This window comes from Rhea pennata, chromosome 1 (assembly GCF_028389875.1).
Source record: "Rhea pennata isolate bPtePen1 chromosome 1, bPtePen1.pri, whole genome shotgun sequence".
In the NCBI taxonomy this organism is placed as follows: Eukaryota; Metazoa; Chordata; class Aves; order Rheiformes; family Rheidae; genus Rhea; species Rhea pennata.
This window is the reverse complement of record NC_084663.1, coordinates 202,516,547-202,538,304: the sequence shown is the minus strand read 5'-3', so window position 1 is coordinate 202,538,304 and position 21,758 is coordinate 202,516,547. Positions and strand designations below refer to the sequence as shown.

Sequence of the window (21,758 nt, the reverse complement as noted above, 5' to 3'; positions counted from 1 at the left end):
GAAATGTAGTGATATTTTAAAATTACGTCCAGATAAAAATTGTTTTTCATTTTAAAAGATCATTCATGGCACGATCTGCTTTTTACTTCACTTTGTTGTATTTCTTTTATTGAATCATCATTGGATCAACTCACATCCTTTTTTTTTTTTTTTACCTTTTTATTTCTTATAGTCTCAACATACTTAGAGTAAAAAGAAAAAAAAAAAAAAAAAAGTTTTGTGAACTTAATGCATTTTTCCAGAGTGAAATAAAACTGTTCAGTTTTGGGAGAAAGCATCGTTATTTGTAAATGAATTCACAGAAAGGATTTATGAATGTAAAAGATATTATGTCTTTCTTTTCAGTGAATGTCTCTTATATCTCTGAAAATCAGCCAATTATACCAACAATGAGAGAGCAAATATGTAAACACAGTTTATTTTTGAAACTGCAAGGTATTGAAAATAGGGTTGCATGCCTCCATTGCACTCTTCTCTGCTTTTTTAAAGAGGGAAATGTCCATCCTGAAATTGAAGCAATTTAAGTATCTGTACATCTGGTTTTCTGATTTTCCAAAACATTAGTTGTACCAGGCTCTGAACTTTCAAATTAAATTTCAGTTAAAACAGAGGGCTTAAAATAGAAATCTTTTCTTCACTTTTCCCTCTGCATTCTCAAACATTCCATTCTTTACTAATCTTTAACTCAAACAACAACAGTTCTAACAATGAAACTTAGAGATATATTGTAACAGTTCAAGATATTCATTGTACAGCTCCATGAAATACACATTTCCATAAAAAAATTAATACTCCTTCCCTTCAAACTGCTGCAAATTTTTTCTACTACTAGATCTTTCCAATGAAAAATTGATGCTAACGATAAAGGCAATTACATCTTTTCACTTTTACTCGTGCAAGCAGTCTTTTATATCTACTTTTACAAAAATGGTGTCACAGTTGAAACATTTGCAACAGATGTGAGTGTCATCAAGTATGCTACACCCATGACTGATTTCTTGCCTTGCTAAAGTTCCCAGAGTGAACTACATTTAAAACTTGTATAGGGTAACAGCGCCCAACAGGCAAGCAAGCAAGCAGATAAAAGCAATCCTTGAGGACAGGGACTTGAAACTTGCACTTGAAAATATTTCCCTTTAAATATTTTCAGTTTTTCTCTGTTCTCCCCAACCTGTTTTATTCTTTCCATTCCTTAGATAAGTAGAATAAAGTAAACCCCAGGAAGTTTGTTCCTGAGTTGCATTTTAACTTAATAATATATTTTGTCCTTTTGCCTTAACCTAATAGCCAGAATATTTCCAGTCTTCATTTGTTTTTATAGAGTTATTATTTTTTTATTCCATTACAGAGCAGAATTGAGATGGTTAATGGTGTACTGATGATCCACAGTGTGAATCTCTCAGATGCTGGAATGTACCAGTGCTTAGCAGAAAATAAGTATGGCACCATTTATGCCAGTGCTGAGCTGAAGATTTTAGGTAGGTATCACCAGGAAAAAAAAATGTTCTTTTTTTCTTTTGATAATTACACTTGTCCTTGGCCTTTTTATGATAAAGAAACATCTTTTCAACTCCAAACTTAGCAAAGAAGACAAAAGTGAGCTTCTTTTTCCTTCCGTTAATTATGTGTGGCTGGGTCCTTTACGGTCTATGTGAGTGCAAGTCCTTTTGTTAACTGAACATCTTATTTTATAAATTACTGACCCAGTTACATTTTGTAACTATTTCTAGGATAAGACCATGTTAATTCAAATGCATGTAAAAATAGTCTTACTCCCTCAAAAATAAGCTCAAGAAAAAAAACTTAGAGAAAACTAACAAATTTTAAAGTCTTCATTTTGATTAAATTATTATTTCTACCAGCATCAATATTCAAAGGTAATTAGGCAAAATCTTAGCTCTACAGTTTTTAAATATTCCTACTAAGTCACCAGAACTGGTAGAATAGTTGAAATTGCCTACATAAGCCAGCATCATGCTACAGTAAAGTGAATATATGACATATTGTATCTTGTCAGAAAAATTTCATTATTTACAAGTGTGGGGACAGGGAGGTGGAGAAGAGGGGCATTAATGAATTAAAAAATGAAGCCTGGTTAATGTTGCCTTTCCAACACTCTCTAGTATTGATATGGACAAACTTGTAAGAGTCTCCTGTGTAATTCAGCACAGAGAACTGCTGGAACATGGGCTCCTATCAAAGTCCTTCTCAGCCTGTAACAGAGGTCTCGGGTCTCCACGCCGCCTGGACCTTACATATTTCCAAAGCTGGGAAACCCCTGGCCAAATAGATAGTAAAGCTGAAGTTCCTGAAATAATACAGTCCATCTAAGCTAAGATTTGGTTCTCCTGAAGAATAACTTGATCTATTACATTTCCACCACTTCCTAGCTGATCAACATTAGATTTTTGCTGTTAACTCTTCTAAAATATTTCTATCCAGCCATAAACTACACCCACAGCCAGTGCTTGCTTTCTTTTCATCGCTGTTCTTTGCCTGATGAGATTCAGTCAGCAAATATGTACTTGTTGGTTACAGTGTTCTCTTGTTCTGCTTTTTCTTTTCCTATCTTACCAGGCAGTTGTACAATCTTTTCAGGGTTTTGTAACACTAGAGATGGAACATGACTATTACATATTGATTTAGTAATATCAGGCTTCCATTTTGTGACTTGTAAAATTGTACCTCTGTTAAATTTTAACTGTAGTGTTGTATTGAAGAAACCGTTGTGTTTACTTTCCTGATTATTAAAGGGAAACGAACCGAATGAATTGCCCATATAAATAGCTCTGGTATGAAAATTGTCAAAAATAATGGTAGGAAATTCCTACATATCTGAGACAAAGGAGATGTAGGACATTCCTATATTTCTATATTTGTAGCTGAGATAGAGTGTTCTTTTCTTTTTGTTTCTGCTTTTTTTGTGTCTTTTTTTTTTTTTTTTTTTTGAAAAACTAGTTTAACAAAATCACAAACAGACGTGATTACCTGGGAACAGCTGGCCATTGTTGGGAAATTACAGTAAGTAGGGCCATTGTGAGATACCTTTATTTCTTTAGATGATTTGTTGCAATCAATGGGAATTTTGAGGAGTAAAAAAAAGATATGATTACATATCTACTATTACAAAATTCACAGTTTTCAACACCAAGCATTTAGGCAAAAAATAAAAAGGTAAAACAACAAAATTTCTCTAACACTAATATTTTGTAAGAACTAGGTCTATAGAGCGCATATTTTGGAGAATATGTGGTATTTAAACTTCTTTTTATTTTGAACTAGTTAATTCTAACAAACTGCCTATGAAACCCAACAATCTTAGAAAAGGTCTAGTTAAGTCAGCTGCTGCATTTAATCTCTAAAGCTGTTAGATTTCTCAAGCAATTTTATGTCAGCATGTTGATGTGAATGACATTTCATTAATTAATAGCTTGATTAAATTATAGACCTGCCATCTAGTCTTAGCTGCTAATTTCAAACATTTTGTAAAATTCTACCCAGTCTGTAGTATAATAATTTCCAAATGAAAAGGGATAACTATCTATTAGAATGTATTAGAAGGGAAAGCTGTGACTGTTCTCTGTAGAGTTAACGTACGTCTTTTTCACAGCTTCAGCACCCACTTTCCCATTAAATCAAATGAAGAAAACAATAATTATTACCAAGGGCCAAGAAGTTGTCATCGAGTGCAAACCACAAGCTTCTCCAAAGCCAACTATCACTTGGAAGAAAGGAGACAAACCACTAAGGGAGAGTAAGAGGTCAGAAGTCTGTTCGGTAAACTAAATATTACTGTGTTTGCCTGTTTGATTCTGTGGTGCTGAATGAAAATGCAGCCAGTATCAAGAATGCGCATATGTAAGCATGGCTACGGCACAATTATTTTTTCATACTGATTCATCTGACAGTAATGACTTTATTTTTTACATGGTATAATTAAAAGCTCTTAAAATTGTTCTGAGATTCAGACAGATTAAAAAAAAGGTTGTTTTTTTCCCCCTATTTCCTGTTACTCTTTTCAAAAATGCTTCACTTATGCTGTGGAAATACTCTACATTGTGTGTATCACATTATTAAAAGTATAGAAGCTGAGATATTAAGAATCACACGAAAATATATGTGCTTATTTATTTGAAATACTTTTAATAAGGCAGATCAGCAGCTTGATCACTACGCTAAGATTACAAGTCTAAGAATAGCTTTAAAAGAGAAGAAAGATATGATTCCATTATAAGATTTAATTACACAAGTAATTTCTGTATTCAGCAGCACATCTGTTTAACAGACTGCATTTGATTAAATAATTTCCGTCCAGCTCTGTACGTTAAATACAGTTTAAACGTTGCAGCTTAAATGCCAACTATAATTGCACTTTACAAGATAGCATGTCAGTACCCAGAACAGTTTTGCCAGTCTCGACACGGTCTTTAAGTGTACACAGCAATCTTATCTTCTTTCTAGTAATGTATGTGAATGTACCACTTGAACTGACTTGAATTAGTCAAAAAGATAAAAGGCCCTTTTGTTCATTTGTGCAATACTGATGAAAGCAGTGTGGTGCATTTGTCCTCTTTGGCTGCTAAAGCCATTTCATTCTGGTGAGTCCTATTTTAATCTCACATCATCTGATTTGTTCTGAAGCAGAAAAATGTGTAGCCTCTGAAAAGGAAAAATGCGAAACCTTTCAGGACATACTGGTTTTTGCAGGGGCATTATATAAACCATTTTACTAATAGGTGAGAATTATATAGTATATGTTGATGATATATGACAGAATGAAAATGCAAAGATGTTGATAAATATCAAATATTCTAAGACTGTTGACTCTATGCTACAGTTGCACAGTAAATTTTTCTGAGTTCACTACATGACTTGTTCCTCTCATCTGCTCAGCACTCGCTACAGTCACCATAGTGTGAACCTCCATTTTAGTGTGAAAGATCAGTAAAAACGTATTAGCAATTATCCAATGACTGCCCAAACATGGCCCACTCTGAAGTTAAAAATCTCATAAAAATAAGATCTAGATATACATTTTAGTATTGCAGCTTTTGATACTTACCTATTTTGACAGAGCCTGAAAGGGGAAATGAAGGAACATGGAAGGTAAAAAGACATGGCTGAACTGTTTCAAACCTATGCAAGACTTGGTTAGTCTAACTTAACTTTAGTCTACTGTTCAGGGAATCTCTTATGTTATTCAAAGGAGTTCCCCTACACCTATTTTTTTATACATGGAGGAAATATATGTTTCAAGGGAACACAATTCTCACTTTGTATATGGTATTTGTTAAACAATAATAATAGAATTTATTTGAAGAGGAGGTGAGTAAGCTTATTGTGATTTTGAGAGAGGAAATGTAATTCATTGGAGAAAGTACCTACCTTTCCATGTTTTGGGCACTTTGGGAAAGAAGCATTGTAAGGGAACTGTCTAATACACATTGAAAAAAAATGAATAATTTGTTTTGTTTTAATGAATGTGTTTCTACTTACTTTAAAAATGGATTTTCTTCATAGACTGCTGATAAAACATCCAGTAAAAGTATTTAGAAACATGTCATGTCACATAGAATGTTAAACCACCAAGAATTTTAAAAAGAACTAATTGAATAATAAAAGAAGGCAAAGATGGATTGGCCCAATATATTTTTTTATTTCTGCCACAGCTTAGTCTTCTTCTACAGAGTGGTTGAATCAAGTGAATGCTCTGTTTCACTTCTGCCAAATTTGCCAGCCTGGAAAAGGAATTTACTCCATGAAACCACCTCTGTTAGGAAAGTCTTAATACAAAAGAGACCTTCTCCTCCTGAGAAATAAAAATTTCCACTTGACTAGTATCTACTAGTGTCCTTTCTCCCTCTTCCAAGAGATTTTGCATCCTTGTGTGTTCTTCCTCACAACCAAAAGCTCACTGACAGAAATAACTCAAGTAACATTTCAGTCTGCAAACCTAGTGAAGACTGAACTTGTTCCTCTTGGATTCATCGTGGCTGGTCTCAGTCATTACTGCATTCAGAACATGGAAAATTGTTCCTGGAATTTAATGTATGGAATGTAGTCTGAAAGACTCAGAGTACCGCAGATTGATAGAAAAGGCAAAAGCCAATCACTTGACAAAGTATCTGTGCAAACACTTGACATGCACTTCATCTCTTGGCCTGTTTTTTTCCCTGAGAACAAATGATTCAATTCAAGGTCTTCAGTTTCAGAGTTTCTCTGTGATAGGCTTGCTCTCCCTGGTGAGCAGTTATTATTAAGAGTAGTCAATTCATTTGATTCCACTTGGAAAGCATATGAATATTGTAATAGATTTTTTGATTTGGTTACTGTATGAATGACATTTCTATAGCATAGAGCAGGAAAGTAGTGTCTTCATAGTTATTTGCTGATAAAAGTTGTCATTCTTTTGTATCACTGTTACAATCTCCTAAACATTTTTTAATTTAATGAAATTACTCCTACAGAAACATACATATTTAACAAAGAGTACAGAGTATTCACAACTCATTCTGCTAATCTGACTTGCAAAGACCAAGATCTGCTGCAACAGCTATGCTTCAATGAAATGAAAGATTGTGGCACTGGGCGTCTAGTATGCAGGAGATTAAAACTTCCAAAGGACAAGATATCATGTATGAAACATACTGATACTAAGGACATTAAATGATGACAATAATCATGCTAAAGGAACCAAATGTAAAACAGATATCTTTGATTTATAATTATCTCACTGAGGCCTTAAAACAATCAAAAAAACATACATTCATCAGCATCTTCCTCTAAAAGTTAAGATGAGAAAGAAAGAAAGAAAGAAAGAGAGAGAGTAAGAGAGAAAGAAAGAGAGAAAGAAAATGCTATTGTTACATTTCTAATTTTGAAAATGGAACATATCAGCAAAACAACAATGGGAGTTCTATAGGTAGAAATATTTTCAACATCCATATTTTCAATAGTCATCCGATAATAATTAAATTGTTAAATATCTCTAATTTCCACATTTCTCTAGACTCTATCATCTTCATTCTGATAGAACACTCTGTGCTGTTTATGGTAGTTAGGAAAATGTGTACTCTGGTTATTGATCTAAAAGTTGGGATTTTTATTTCATAAGAATTTTGTTAAGGACTTCTGAAACTTTTAGCTCATAAAAAGCTTTGGATTTATATAGAAATGAATTGAGTGTTTGGATCCAAGACTGGAAAAAATGTTCAGTCCTTAATTTTGAATAAAATGGTTGGTTGGAACATTAATTTGATTTCTAAATAGGAAGAATCAGCCCTTATACAAGAGTATGGTCTTCAAGCATTTTTCAAGATCAGTTTTCTTACAGAGTTTCTGAAACATTTATTCAGATACTTCTTACTCTGTAATCAAATCCTCATTCACTATCGTAGCATCGGGTTCTAAATGAGATCCAGATGCCTGTTCAAATCAGAAAGCTATTCAGGAGCCCATTTCTAGTTAAAAACAGAACAAAAAGAGGCTTAGTTTGTAAAGCTACAAGAAAGCAGTAAAAATTATATTTTATCAGACTTTTTATGTAGACAGTAAACTTTATAATACACAATAGAATAGACTGCAATCTGCTGTCAGTTACATTGGTATAAATCATGGGTAACACTAATAGTCTGTGATCAGATTCTGGCCAAATGCTTTAATACATTCTTTCAAATCCTGTGTTCAGGCTTCTTTAAACTTAAGGTGTTTTCTAAAGATTTACTACTCTGCAAATTTTAGTAAGCCATTACTGCATGTGCTATAATCTCTGTTTCATCACTTTCTTAAGGTCACCTACCTTTCTTGTCTAGATTTATTCTTGTAGTAGTGACTATAGCTGATGTTTAAATAGATATGCTTGGGAAGCCATAGGTATTAAAAAGCTTTATAAGTCTTTGTTCATCTGTATTCATTCTTCCTCCTACATCCAAAATATCCTTCTCCTTAAACTTATACTGAATTTCACTCTAGCTCATTATTTCTATTATATATCCATTAATAAAATAAAATCACTCAAAAGCACTCTACTCATGCAAAGAATTCTATTCAATCCCAATTACTACTGATCAATTCAGCTCCTTAAGAAAAAAGAATTTGCACAATTTAACCAACAAATAGGTAACAGAGAAACCATAATTTTTACAGGGCAAATTTAGTCCTGCTTTACTTCCCCCCCCCGCCCCTTCCTCTCAAAGAGTAATGTGGACTCTATCAATCTTTTTTTTTTCTTTTTAATTTCAATTTTTATGTGGATTCATATTTTACCTTAAAAAACCTAAATACAAAGATACTTAGACATATATGTATGCTTTTGTACGATAGTTCTGCTTTTCACTGACTCCTTCCTTTCTGATACAGTCTAAACTTTCCCCTTCACGTGACAGAACAAGCTGTGCAGAAAACATTAACAACCTCTGAAGGCTAAATTCATAATATATTGTCATGAGCAGGACAACATGTGGCTCTTGTATGACTGCTCATGCCTAAGTCTAGGATTAGTTTTGGCCAAGGACCTATATATATATATCTATTAAAGACTTCTGTGAGGAAAATAAATGTTAAATAAATAAATAAATAAATAAATAAATAAATAAATGTTAAAAAAAAAAAAATCTATTTGTCAGTTCAGCAGCTCTTTCTAGTGAATATTTGGCCAGGAAATAAAGTTTAATATCTATATGCCTGCAGTAACCATTGTAATAGCTCCAGTGCTCCAGAGAGCAGTGAATGTTGTCTACTTTGACTTTAGCAAGGCTTTCAACACTATCTCCCATCACATCCTCATAGATAAGCTCAGGAAGTGTGGGCTAAATGAGGTGGATGGGAAACTGGCTGAAAGGCAGAGCTCAGAGAGTTGTGATCAGTCGTGCAGTCTGGTTGGCGGCCTGTAGCTAACTGTGTCCCCCACTTGTCTCCTTCTCTGGAGATATTCAAAACCCACCTGGACTTGATACTGTGCAACATGCTCTAGGCGACCCTGCTTGAGAGGGGGGGTGGGGAGGTGGACTAGATGATCTCCAGAGGTTCCTTGGTGGTTAAAATCCTTGTATTCCATTTTATCTGAGCAGTGTCAGAAAATCACAGACTCACAGACTGGTCGAGGTTGGAAGGGACCTCTGAAGATCATCTAGTCCAACCATCAACTCAAGACAGATTCAGCTAGAGTCATGTGCTCAATGCCATGTACAGTCACATTTTGAGTATCTCCAAGGATGGAGATTCCACATCCTCTCTGGGCAACCTGTTCCTGTATAGTTAAAGTATATACCTTTTTTCAAATGGAATTTCATGTATTTCAGTTCATACTCATTGGCTCTTGTCCTGTCGCTAGGCACCACTGAGAAAAGTATGGCTCTATCTGCTTCACTCCTCCTTCAGGTGTTTATACACATCCCTAAGACTCCACTGTGTTTTCTGTTCTCTAGGCTGAACAGCCCCAGTTCTCTCAGCTTCTGCTCATATGCCAGATGCTCCATCTCCAGCATCAACCTCATCGTCACCAAGGGTAGCTCTGACCTATAAGAAATATGGCCATATACTGAATGAATCACTTCTTCCATGACACATGAGATTTTCTATTCAGACCTGCCCCAGTCCTGATTAGCCCCTGAAGTTTATAAAGGGGAGCTACCTATGAAAAATCTGCCCACTGTTTATTTTAAAGTAGCAAAGTTCATGTCTGGCACAGAGCTTCTGATACCAAGCAAGGCAGGTACCTCCACCTACCAGTAAAATTGTTTAGCCAGTACCTGAGATAACTTTCTGTTGCTTACAACTTTACCAGGCCATACTTTGGTCTTAATTGGGACAGCTCAGGTGTCTGAGTAAGAGCAGTTTTCTAAATATTTTGAAAAACAAGACTAAGAGAAAGTAAATCATATTTGGGGTGTGGGGGAGAAGAGGAATGGAAGGCAAAAGTTATAGTTCTTTGAAAAAGTCTCCTATCACAAGAAGGACTAGAAATTTGTCAGTATGCATTGTCTTTAAGATTTACCTCCTTAATGCCCTCATCAATTTTAGAAAAAAAATACTTTGATAATGTTTATCAGCCTTTGAAAAACTGTTGCATAGGTCTACTCACAGAATCGTACAATTTAGCACCATGGCTCCTTGAAAACCCTGGGCATACGCAGTCCTAAGTGAAACAGCAGTATTAAATTTGGGCATATAGCTCAGGAAATAGTCTCTAAAATGGAAGATTTTTGGGGAAAAAAGGAAGAAGAGCCTGAAAATAAGAGCTAGATCGTTCATTTCATAGAGGCAGCTTGTACAAAGGTTTTGGTTGGAATGAGAGAAATAGGACAAAGCTGTCAAAGAAACTACAATAAAGAGCCAGCTCAGCAACATCATATTTGAAGTAACCAGGAATGGAAGTAACCTAGGAATGGAAGCTAAGGGTGACAAGAAAGAAAAAGAAGAAGTCATGTGGTGCAAAAATCCTTACTTCTTTTGTGGTGTAATGAATGAGGAAAAGAAGAGGAAGCTGAATGCTGTCCAGTGTAACTGGGTGCTACCTCTGTGCCTGAGACAGAGTCATGTGTAATACTAGTTAAGTCACTTAGACCAGCCTTTATTCTGGGCAGCCTCTGGCGACATTTTTCATTTACTGTGCTCCTTACTTGAAGTCACTGGGCCTGATTTGCAGCTATACAGAAGCTGTACTTTGTACAACCAAGTAGTGGATGTTAATAGCAAGTCCTCTGGAAATCAGTTTTTACATATCCCAAATAAAAATAGATGAAATGGTGGATTCGGAAAATGGAGAGACAATTACTGTTTGTGAAGCAGTCAGAGGTTATAAACATGGAGAAATATTAATGAGGAAATTCTGTCTTCATGCTCACATGGATATAAAATTTCAAGTCACACATTGATCTATGAAGATGTAGGAAAACACTAAGCAGCACCGTTTAACTAAGAACAGCAATCATTAAGCACTAAATGAAACATAAATCCACTGGAGGGGAAACAACAGTCAAGCTGTTTGTCATAACACACATGAGGGAGCGAACGGAAGGCACAGTAATTCTGCTTTTACCTAACTTTGCCTCACTTTGTGTTATTTTAATTATGTTTTTCTGAAATGCAACAGCTCTAAGAGAAGTTAAAGAAAAGAGAGAGAAGAGAAATAGATCTAGCATAGTGACACAGTATTCCAAATAACTATATTGGATTGCTGCAGTGTTCCTAGATATAGAGAAGGCTAGGACTGCTGTGTCTTGCCTAAGTTCAATTTAATACTAAAATCTTTGAACTACAGAAGTAGTTATCCTGTATGCCTAGATATTTACTCTGTCATCCTATACTAAGCAATCAGTGGAAAAACATAGAGCACTTAAATCTAAAAATATCATCATTTGAAAAGTTAGAGATGGAAAATCTTTTATATTCTATTCTGTCAGACTCATTCATTTTCAGTTTTGACAGTCTCTTATTATAACTTTACTCTTCATTCTATATTTAAGGATCTATCAGAGATGTTTCCTATTTTTAATAGCTTTATATCATAACTGTTAGGAAAAAAAAAAAAAAGAAGGCTTTTCAGAGCTGAAGCAAGACAAAAAAGGTCTGAATCTGCAGGTGAAATTTGTATTTAATTCTATAAGATGCTTTTGTTAGTATATGTTGTGTTATTTTTTAAAAAATATACATTTGTCTGTTATGAAGATATATGCTTTCTTCATAATTACGGTGGTAGCATTCCAAAACAATTTCAGTTCCATCCAACTATGGTGTGTAACATTAGTTTAAACTGAAAACTTTGCACTGTGAAGGTAAAAGAAAGTTCATATGTAAAATACATGGAAAATTACCCTGAAATGTAATTTTCAGTTTTTCTGTTGGTCTCCAGGTTCCATCCAAGCTGAGTCTAGTATGTGGCACAAACATTTCTGCTTCTGTGTGATTGTTGTAGCTCAGTCTACTACCCCTCTACTTTTTGGTGAAAACAATACATATTTTTTCTTGTTAATAAGATAATTTCATCCAACTTTAGCAGTAAATATACTACTATAGAATATACTACTATACTAAACAGTCTGAAGGTTTTACTTTGTGTCTCTATCTATATGTATAAAGAAAATGGCCACTCAGGAGTTTCAATTAGTTTAACAAATAACATTTTCCAGAGGATATCAAATGAAATCTGTGGTTATATTCTTGTATATATCTTGTTATTTACAAGATCCTAAATGATTACCTTGAACTCAGACATCAGTCTTTCTTCTCAGTAATGGTATGCAAGATGATAATTACTGGTATTTTTCATTATATGGTACTTAATATAGCTAGTTATATTAAGTTATAAAGCTACAACTCTATAGTTATAGAACTATTAAGGCAAATGCTAAGTATTTCTAGGGAAATAATGTTTGATCCTGGTGTAAAAGTATATGTTTAGGAATGCATATGATAATATTGCATTCAAACATACATTATTTTAGAAATATATTCTGTTCACCACTATTTAGGTTGATACTTGAAGAAATGTTCCACCATATCCTACTAAGATTCAGTATGAGTGAGATTTAGCTGTGTAAAAGCAGCAGCACCTCTGGGAGTGCCCTGGAATCAGTCAGCACCTACTGTCCATCTGCTGTATAACAAGAGTACAACTCCCCCATAATTTCTCTGTGATATCTGCCAAATGTATAAAGATGTTTTGGATGCCCACAGACATCTATAGTAAGACTAGACATCAATATTTAGGGAACTGTGTCCCACCCTTTCACAAAATCACAGAATGGTTGAGGTTGGAAGGGACCTCTGGAGAGCATCTATTCCAACCTTGCTCAAGCAAGGTAACCTAAAGCATATTGCACAGGATCATGTCCAGGCAAGTTTTGATTATCTCCAAAGAAGGAGATTCCACAACCTCTCTGGGAAACTTGTTCTAGTGCTCTGCCACTCTCACAAGAAAGCAGTTTTTTCTCATGTTCAGGGGGAACTTCCTGTATTTCAGTTTCTGCCCAATGCCTCTTGTCCTGTCACTTGGCACTGCTGTAAAGAGTCTGGCCCCATCCCCTTGACACCCTCCCTTCAGGTACTTGTACATATTGATAAGATCCCCCCTCAGTCTTCTCTTCCCGAGGCTGAAGAGGTCCAACTCTCACAGGAGAGATGCTCTAGTCCCGTAATCATCTTTGTAGCCCTACGCTGGGCTCTTTCCAATAACTCCAGGTCTCTCTTGGACTGGGAGCTCAGAAATGGACACAGTACTCGAGATGAGGCCTCACGAGGGCTGAGGACAGGGGCAGGATCACCTCCCTTGACCTACTGGCAACACTCTTCCCAATGCACCTCAGAATACCATTAGCTTTCTTGGCTACAAGGGCACATTGCTGGCTCATAGTCAACTTGTCATTCACCAGCACTCCCAGGTCCTTCTCTGCAGAGCTGCTCTCCAGGTGGTCAGCCCCCACCTTGTACTGGTGCCTGGGGTTATTTTTCCGTAGGTGCAGGACTCTGCAATTGCCTTTGTTGAACCTTAGGAGGTTCCTCTCTGCCCAACTCTCCAGTCTCTCCAGGTCTCTATGAATGGCAGCACAGACCTCAGGTGTGTCAGCCACTTCTCCCAGCTTGGGATCATCAGCAAACTTGCTGTAGAGACACTCTGTCCCCTCATCCAGATCACTGATGAAAAAGTTGTACAAGATGGGACCCAGTACCGAGCCCTGGGGAACTCCACTAGCCATAGGCCTCCAACTAGACTCCATGCACTGATGACAATCCTCTGAGCTCTGCCATTCAGCCAGTTCTCAATCCACCTCACAGACCACTCATCTAACCCACACTTCCTGAGCTTGCCTCGGAGGATGTGATGAGAAGTATAACATCCTTTATATGGACCTTTCCTCATAGCAGAAATGCTCCAGGGATAGAGATGAAGATGACTAGCTGTAGTTCCCTGGGGCCTCCTTCTCGCCCTTTTTGAAGACTGGAGTGACACTGGCTTTTTCCAGTCCTCAGGGACCTCTCCTGTTCTCCATGGCTTTTCAAAGATGATGGAGAGTGGCCTAAGAATGACATTCAATCACTCCCTCAGGAGTCATGGGTGCATCCCATTGGGGCTCATGGATTTGTGGGCATCAAGATTTCCTAAATGATCTCTAACCCAATCCTACTTGATCAAGCGAATGTCTTCCTTAAGTCTTCCTTTTATGGCCTTGCTTTTCTCCATTCTGATACAATAGGTTTTTTTTCTTTTTTTTTCCTCAGTTACTGAATTGTAAATAGATATATCCCTTAGCCTCCCAGAAAAGATAAACATGAAGAACTCAGTCTTTTCAAGTCACTCATCATCACAGGATATATGATCTGCTGTACATGCCTTTAATATACATTTACACAGCTCAACTAATTATCAGTTGAACAAACAGTTCATAAATATGGTTCTAAACTATGATTCATTTCTCGGTAGTTGTTATAAATGGTTGTCAAAGTTCCTGTTTGCACACCACATGCACAAGAATATGACAAGTCATCAGTTGCTTAAAGGTTTTTCTTTGCTTAAGGCCTTCCAGACTATGACTTTCAGCATAATTCGCCCTTAAATGAAGTCACTTCTAAAATTATTGGGAATTTAAGCACTTAACTTCCTGCCACCAGCTGATCCCCAGATTCCCTAGTGGCACTTTAATGATCAAAAAGTAGTGAAGAGAGAAAATGCTGAAGACATTAAGAGAAAGAAACTTCATGACAGAAATTCTTATCTTCCTGTGAGAATTCTGCAAGTCACTTTTTTTCACTTTTTGCATAAATCATGGTCTAATTTAGCTGTGGCAGGCTCATAAAGGGAATTAGAGATCTTGGTATAAAGTAGAAAAGGGAAACAATAATAACCTTGAATATATAGAAAAAAAATGGCAAGATCATTTCTTAGCAAAAAAGAATCTTTGTTCAAAAGCATCACTGTTGTGCTAATTGATTGCGTTATACAATATGAGTTTTGATAACATAGCAATTTTGTCTGTGCTCCTAAACAACTCTTATTCTGATGTAAAATCCCCGATTATCTTACTTGTAAAGGAGAACAAAATCTTACCAAGGAATCCAGCCAGCTGGCACCCTTCTTTAGGAAGAATGTCAGGAGATTGTAATTTTCAGATTTTCCAAAACACAGGGTTAGAGAGACTGCTGAAGGAAGACAGAGTACATGAGCAAAGCAAGAATCCAGGACCCATCATGCCAGAACTGTTTCCTACAGATTAGAATTAGTGGATATCTGTCATGTTTGCACTTTTGTACATCTGCACACCTTGTAGCACATCACTCTATGTGGCTGTCAAGATTCAGATTTACCTCACTGTGAACTAATTAAACAATACATTTCCATCTGAAAAGTTTATACTAGCTTTTCTATAAGGAAAACCAAGGTATTAGTTTTTTAAAAAAAATTATTTGGCAACATGGTCAGTATCACATTGTTATTGATTATCAGTTACATTCCTTGTCTTGTACACTATTGGTCCCATGTTTGTTCTTCTTTGGGCATAGTATTGATTTAAAAGCACTTTAGAGTAAATATTTCTTTTTAATAAGTGATAGAGAGGAAGGAAGAATTCCAAAGTGGAATATTTGTAAAAATTATCATCATCAATGGTCCATCCACTTCACTGCTTGCAACTTGTGAACTCATTTATCACTGTGCAATAAATTATTTCTAACATGATCTAATTGTGTATAAAATCAGTTCTGCACAAGCTCTGGTTAATTACTAGAACTAGTGAAACCAAGGTTCCACTGAAGATAATAATTTCCATAAAGTTATATTTTCCAAATAAATATCTGAGAATCTTGTATTTTTCACTTTCCTTTTAGTGGCCACATAGCTAGTGTCCTCACAGCAAATAAATGAAAAGAATGCCAAGGAGAAAAGAATCATAAGTTTAGGTCATATGAGAAGGTTAAAAAATGTTCTGAGACTTCTCTTTAGTAGGTCAGCCTTGACAAGAGAGAATATTTTGGTCAGAGCAAATAACTATGGCAGCTGATATTTGTGAATACATTTAATAAGCATGCCTCCACTTTGTCTTTCCCCTCCACTTTCTTTCACAAAATCATTTTTTATTTCTGTTTTTGCTGTTTCTAAATGTTAACAATTAATTGCTTCCAAGGTAATTAATATGCCATTTTATCTTGTTCTTAGTAAAACTACTTAGTAAAACTAGCTCCAACATTAATATCTGCACCATTTCACTGCACTTAACATAATACCTTACTTTTTCCTCTCCCACCCTCCACAGATGGCTGCCTATGTGCATAATCACCACACTTTTTTAATACTGGCTCTTTTCTCCTATGTTGACAGAAGAGATAACCAGCCTAAAGCTGGGAAATGTGTGATTTAAATTTTAGCATGGGGTCATTAAATTAACTATGTTAAAACCATTGAAACATCCTTAAAGGATTAAAAATTTAATTTCTAGTTAAAAATTAAAGAAGACTGATGAGAAAAATGTTTTATTTTCATTTGTGTTGATTTAAGGTCATCATGCATACAACCTCCTCATTAGATAAGCTATTATTGTAGGAAATACCATAACATAGGATGCACTTTGTGAAACTGCCAGGTGCTTGATCAAGCTTCCAAAAGTCTTTCACTTTTACAAAGTTCTCAAATCACAAAGCATTCATTTCCTCTTCTTTTCCCCTTTTCTTGTAGGAATCTCAACACTTTCAGCATTTTCTGGCCTATACTTTAGTGATTCTTCTGCAAGAACAACATCAAGTATGGTCTCTTAGACATGCTCAGTGAATATTTATCAATGATATATTTCTCTTATTATTTTATTTTTTTTTTTCCAGTTCAGATAATCTTCCCTTTCCTTCTCATGATTTCTTTACTGCTTAATATCTATAGTAGCTGCACAATCCCAGGACTCACTCTTCTGGTGTAGAAGTTCATTTGTTAGATCAAATGACAATACTCAGAGATATACTTTTTTGTTGTTGCTTTGTTTTTTTTTTTTTTTTTTTTTTTTTTTAAGAAACTCTTTTCACCCATGTAACATTAGCTCTCCATGTTAAAAGGTTTTGTGTGGTTTGGCTGGAAAGTCACAATGCTCCAGAAAGTGATAACACTTTACTCAAAGCTTCTTGTCCAGAAAAAATCCCCCCCACACTTTCTCTCCCAAAACAATACAAAATCATTTTCAATCTAAAAAATTTCATAAAAATCTTCAAATAATTTCCTCCTCATTTCTTGATAATTCTATTTCCCAATACTTATAGAAATTACTATCTATTTTTTTTCCTTTTACTCATCAGCAACTTCTCTTTTCTGGATTTCCTCTATGAAGACCTGTGTAGAACCACATTACTTTGAAATATCTTACTTTTGTATTCTTTTCTATCAGCATATGTTTTTATTCTACTTTTCTTCCTTCTCCTCTGGTACCTTTTTGCTGTGAATTGATCCTTTACCAATAATACTCAATCCAGGTCTTTATCACTCATCAGTCCAAAGGCAAAATGTGTATTCATGAAGAGCTATTTAGTTTAGATTCTTTATAAACAAAATATCACAGTAATATTTGTCATTGACCTTTTCTTATTTTCTTTTCCTTTTTTTATTTTTTTTTTTTTTTATTCTACACTGTTCTTGCAGTGTTCTTAGGAAGCACAGTTGTTATTACAGACTAACCGAGGTTGGATGGGATTTCTGGAGACCATCTAATTCAACTCTTCACTCAAAGCAGGGGGTGGTTTTGCAAGAAAACCATCAGGCTTTTCAAGATCTTGGCCAGTCCAGTCTTGAATATCTTCAAGGATTGAGATTCTATAACATTTTTTCCTAAACATAGTCTAACTTGTATCTGTTGCCTCTTGTTCTATGTATCTTCAAGAATAGTTCATCTCCTAAAAGGGAGGTGTAGGAAGCAAGAAGATCTATCCTTAACCTTATTTTCTCTGTTTTGAACAAATCTATTCTCAGTTTCTGCTCATATTTCATGTGCTTCCATCCACAGACGCCACTACAACACCTTTCTGAACTTGCAACAGGTCTACAGGTCAAGAAGATCTAGGAAGACTCCTATTACCTGAAGGTTTAGGCTTCCACTCTCACCCATCTTGAGAGTCTTCATCTCCTGCTCCTTTAAATGTAATCTCTAGCTATTCTTCTTGCCTTACATCATGTATCCTGGGTTCTTGTCTCTACAGGGTCTCTGTGAAAACCCTGTAAATTTCTTACGTCTCATCCCTGATGTCAAGTCTGCTTACCAACACTGCTGCACTGACAGCAACTGAGTCCTGTTTTAGCTGCATTTCTGCCTGTCAGTTCAATAGCTGCTCCCCAAGCACTAGCTGAGTAGCTGTTTGTGCAATGTCATGACAGCAGTCCACTGAAGACGGAAGGTTATAGACTTCACATAATCTGGAAGCAGCCAACAGAAGCCCCTGTAGAGCCAGCAGAAACAAAAGCCACCAGAAGGTAATCCTCACCAGCAACAGCAAGCCACCAGAAGCTGTCAGAAAGTGCTCCCAGAAAGTGGGCACTGTAGCAATAACAGCAGGTTCTTTGCCTGATGTGCTTTGGGAATGGTATTTGTTCCACAGATGATTTTTCATCTGGGATCGGAATATACGCTCCGCCTGCATTTTTCCAGATACTTCTCTAATCATTGTATTTTGTATTCACAAATCATGCTGATTTGTATTTCTAGGAAGGAGCAAAAAAAAAAAATCATATTTTTAATGACACATCCAGGCTAAATTAAGACTTCACAATTTTTTCGTCAAGAAAGTAGTGAGATCGGTTTATCATGAAGCCACTAATAGCTCAGTGAAGGATAGTTTTTATTGCCATTGACAAACATTTATTCCAAGTCTAGAATCAGGCAGGATATGGACTTAGGTTTATATAAAGTAGTGGCTGTTTTGCAGCAGGCTGTGAAAATGACCAAATGAGATTGTAGGGCATGAAGACTCAAAATCCTACAGCAACAACAGTGACATACATCACCCTAGATTTCTCTCTTTCTGTATAGTATAATAATCAGTGACTCATTAGTGGTGGAGATATTGGTCCTGATCTTTTCCTCTGTCCTAAAATTTTGCTTTCAGCATAGAGATTAGCTTTTGATAAATAACACTTTTAGATTTTAAAAATACTGCACTGAAAAAACAGGGCATTTTTGTGAAGGACTCTTTTTTTTATCTCTCTCTAGCACAAACCATTCCATGGTTATTGAAGCAATCTAAACAACAAACATTTTAGGAGTTAAAAAACTTCTTTTAGACCCATTTATGGATAGCTCTAATTTTGTTTACAAAAGAAAGGAAGTCCATGTTCTTGCAGGAAAGTAAAACAAGGTGCCACAGTCCATAAGCTGCTAACAGATGTATTGAAAATTGTTTTTTAACACAGACATATACAGAATCTTTTACAATTCAGTAACTGAAGTAACTTGTAAACATTCCAATAAATGAGAATAAAAAATGATTAGCATTAATACATGTTTAAGTTACCTTAGACCTTAAGGGCATTTGGGAGAAATTATGCTAAACTATTCTGACTTTATTACTGACATCTCAGCAGCTGCAAATGAATGTTTCTCAGCCTACTTCCTGATCCTAGCATTTCTCCTCATTCCGATTTCATGCGTCAGTACGTTCTGAACAATCCACGTCTCGTAGAACATCAGGCACTATTTTTGCTCTGACAGCCTTGTAATGGGAATTATAATACTTACTACATTTTCTCTTGTTAAAAACAGAGTAAAAGACTCACAGTGTTTGCCTTGCATTGGTTATATGATAACAGAGGTGCTTTTTTTCACAGTGAGTTCTAAGCTTTAATGGCAATTTGCCATAAACAGCACCACATCCGTTGTTTTTGTACTGAAGCTTCTTGAGATGAAAAGTAGAATTTGTGGGGCCTTGAAATTGCCAGTACATCAAGAGCTTAATGCTGAATTCAGAAATGTGTCTAAAGCTAAAGCTTTTGTCACATTATACACCTTAGTGGTGATTCATTTTGTCTTGAATCAGTTTCTCAACACTCTCTCGCATTCATATGCAAGGCATAGCATATTACTGTACTTGTGCTTTGTTTTATTTTTTTTTATTCCAAGCTCCCCTTTTCTCCCCTTTTCACAAAGAAGGGATCAAGCCCAACACAATAGCTCTTTGTTGTCCACTGAATACGCACTCAAGGATATTGTACATCCTCTTTGATATGCCATTAATACACAACAGCTTCTAAACTCTAATGTCAGCTTAAAAGATGCATGAGATTCTGACTGTTGAATTTAAGCACACGTGATTTCTCCTTTAAGACATAAATCCTGCTTGATGTTTGACTTCTGCATCATGACTCAAGCTGCACTTTCATATGACACTCAGATAAAAGCATATACTAGAAGGTATAATCCAGATTTTGCATCAAAGAGAATCCCTTGTGTCTAATACAAGCTCCTATAAAAAGAAGTCCTTGTAACCACAGCAGCAAATGAATCCTAATTTTTTAAAAGTTGTCTTCCTTAGCATGAATTTCCTGTTCTGTTGGATATAATTTTCTCTATATTATTAATGAAAAAGCTGTCACTGCATGAATATAATGTAGACACTAATTCAAACACTTCCAACAGGACCCCAGTGTGTAGAGAACTATTTATGAAATTGTCTACATTTCAGATAATAAAGCTAGAATACTGTCCTTTTGCAGGTGCCTATTAAGCATATCCTCTTTTACTTCTGTAATTGGGACATCTTAATGTAACTCTTATCTACCTTTTATTTTGTTCTTGTGAGTATATGTTGATTTTTGATTATTATCTTTTTTAACACATATCATTTACTTTTAGAAATGCAGAATCATTTTAGGAAAGAAGACATAAAATAAAAAAAAATTACTTGTTCCAAATCATCAGGGCTAAAATTGTTATTAAATTAAGACATACTAATTATTATCACCCCTTTGTTACTGTTAGTTGTACAGCACTCAGTGTTAGTACTCTTCACATAGCTTTGCAAACATGTAAAAAGTATATTCTGTATATCAAAAAGTCTTCAACCTGTGGTATCTTATTCTCATCCTTTCAACTGCTTGCTATGATCCCAAAATGTCCAATTACACAAATGGCCTAGCAATGGGTAACTGCTTGCATCTGCTCTAAGTTACTGCAAATAGGACATATACTTATCCTTTTTCAGGTTAAGAACATTGGTTTTGTAAATGCACAAAGAAATATTTTTCTATTTACCTAAATGCTGCCTCATCTGAGCTCATTTTCAGAAATACTTTTTTTTTTTTTTTCATATGTTTCTCTTCAAAGCTGTATAGGTTCCTCAGTTATGGTTAAAAATATGTTCCTTCCTAGCGAAGGCAGATCAGCTGAGAAAAAACAAAGGATACATTTGGATATTATCTCACATACCCCGATGGCTCTTTTATTCAGAGTAACACTGGCTTTCATAAGATACTTTGACTCATTCTGTTAGATATGGATTTAAGGATATTAAGTGAGAAGGGGTTGTAGTTTGAACACCTTATTTTATCTCCATTTCAAATGCCTAAGCAATGGAGCAGCTGTTTTCTTCTTCGCTTCCTGGTTTAATTCTCTATGCAATGTATCATTCAGTTCTCAATGTATATGAAAATATAATTTTCCTTTCTGTTAAAGGAAAATTTTCCTCTTCTCTCTATCATAGCTTCTCTGCTTATTTCTGTGATAATTTTCAAAGAGATCAGTTTAGTTCTGGAGCACTTTCCCACAAGTATTTTTTCCTCTTTGCTTGAGATAAAATTCTTGCAA

At 35.5% G+C, this 21,758-nt stretch overlaps 1 protein-coding gene across 1 annotated transcript in view; it reads left to right on the top strand.

Annotated features, from left to right (window-relative positions):
* The window catches only part of CNTN5 (contactin 5), a 660,492-nt gene that overhangs the window by 519,306 nt on the left and 119,428 nt on the right, over positions 1–21,758 (top strand). The window contains exons 13-14 of the mRNA XM_062567302.1: positions 1,349–1,478; positions 3,611–3,761. Coding sequence (XP_062423286.1) covers positions 1,349–1,478; positions 3,611–3,761 — 281 coding nt within the window. The remainder of the gene's footprint in view (positions 1–1,348; positions 1,479–3,610; positions 3,762–21,758) is intronic.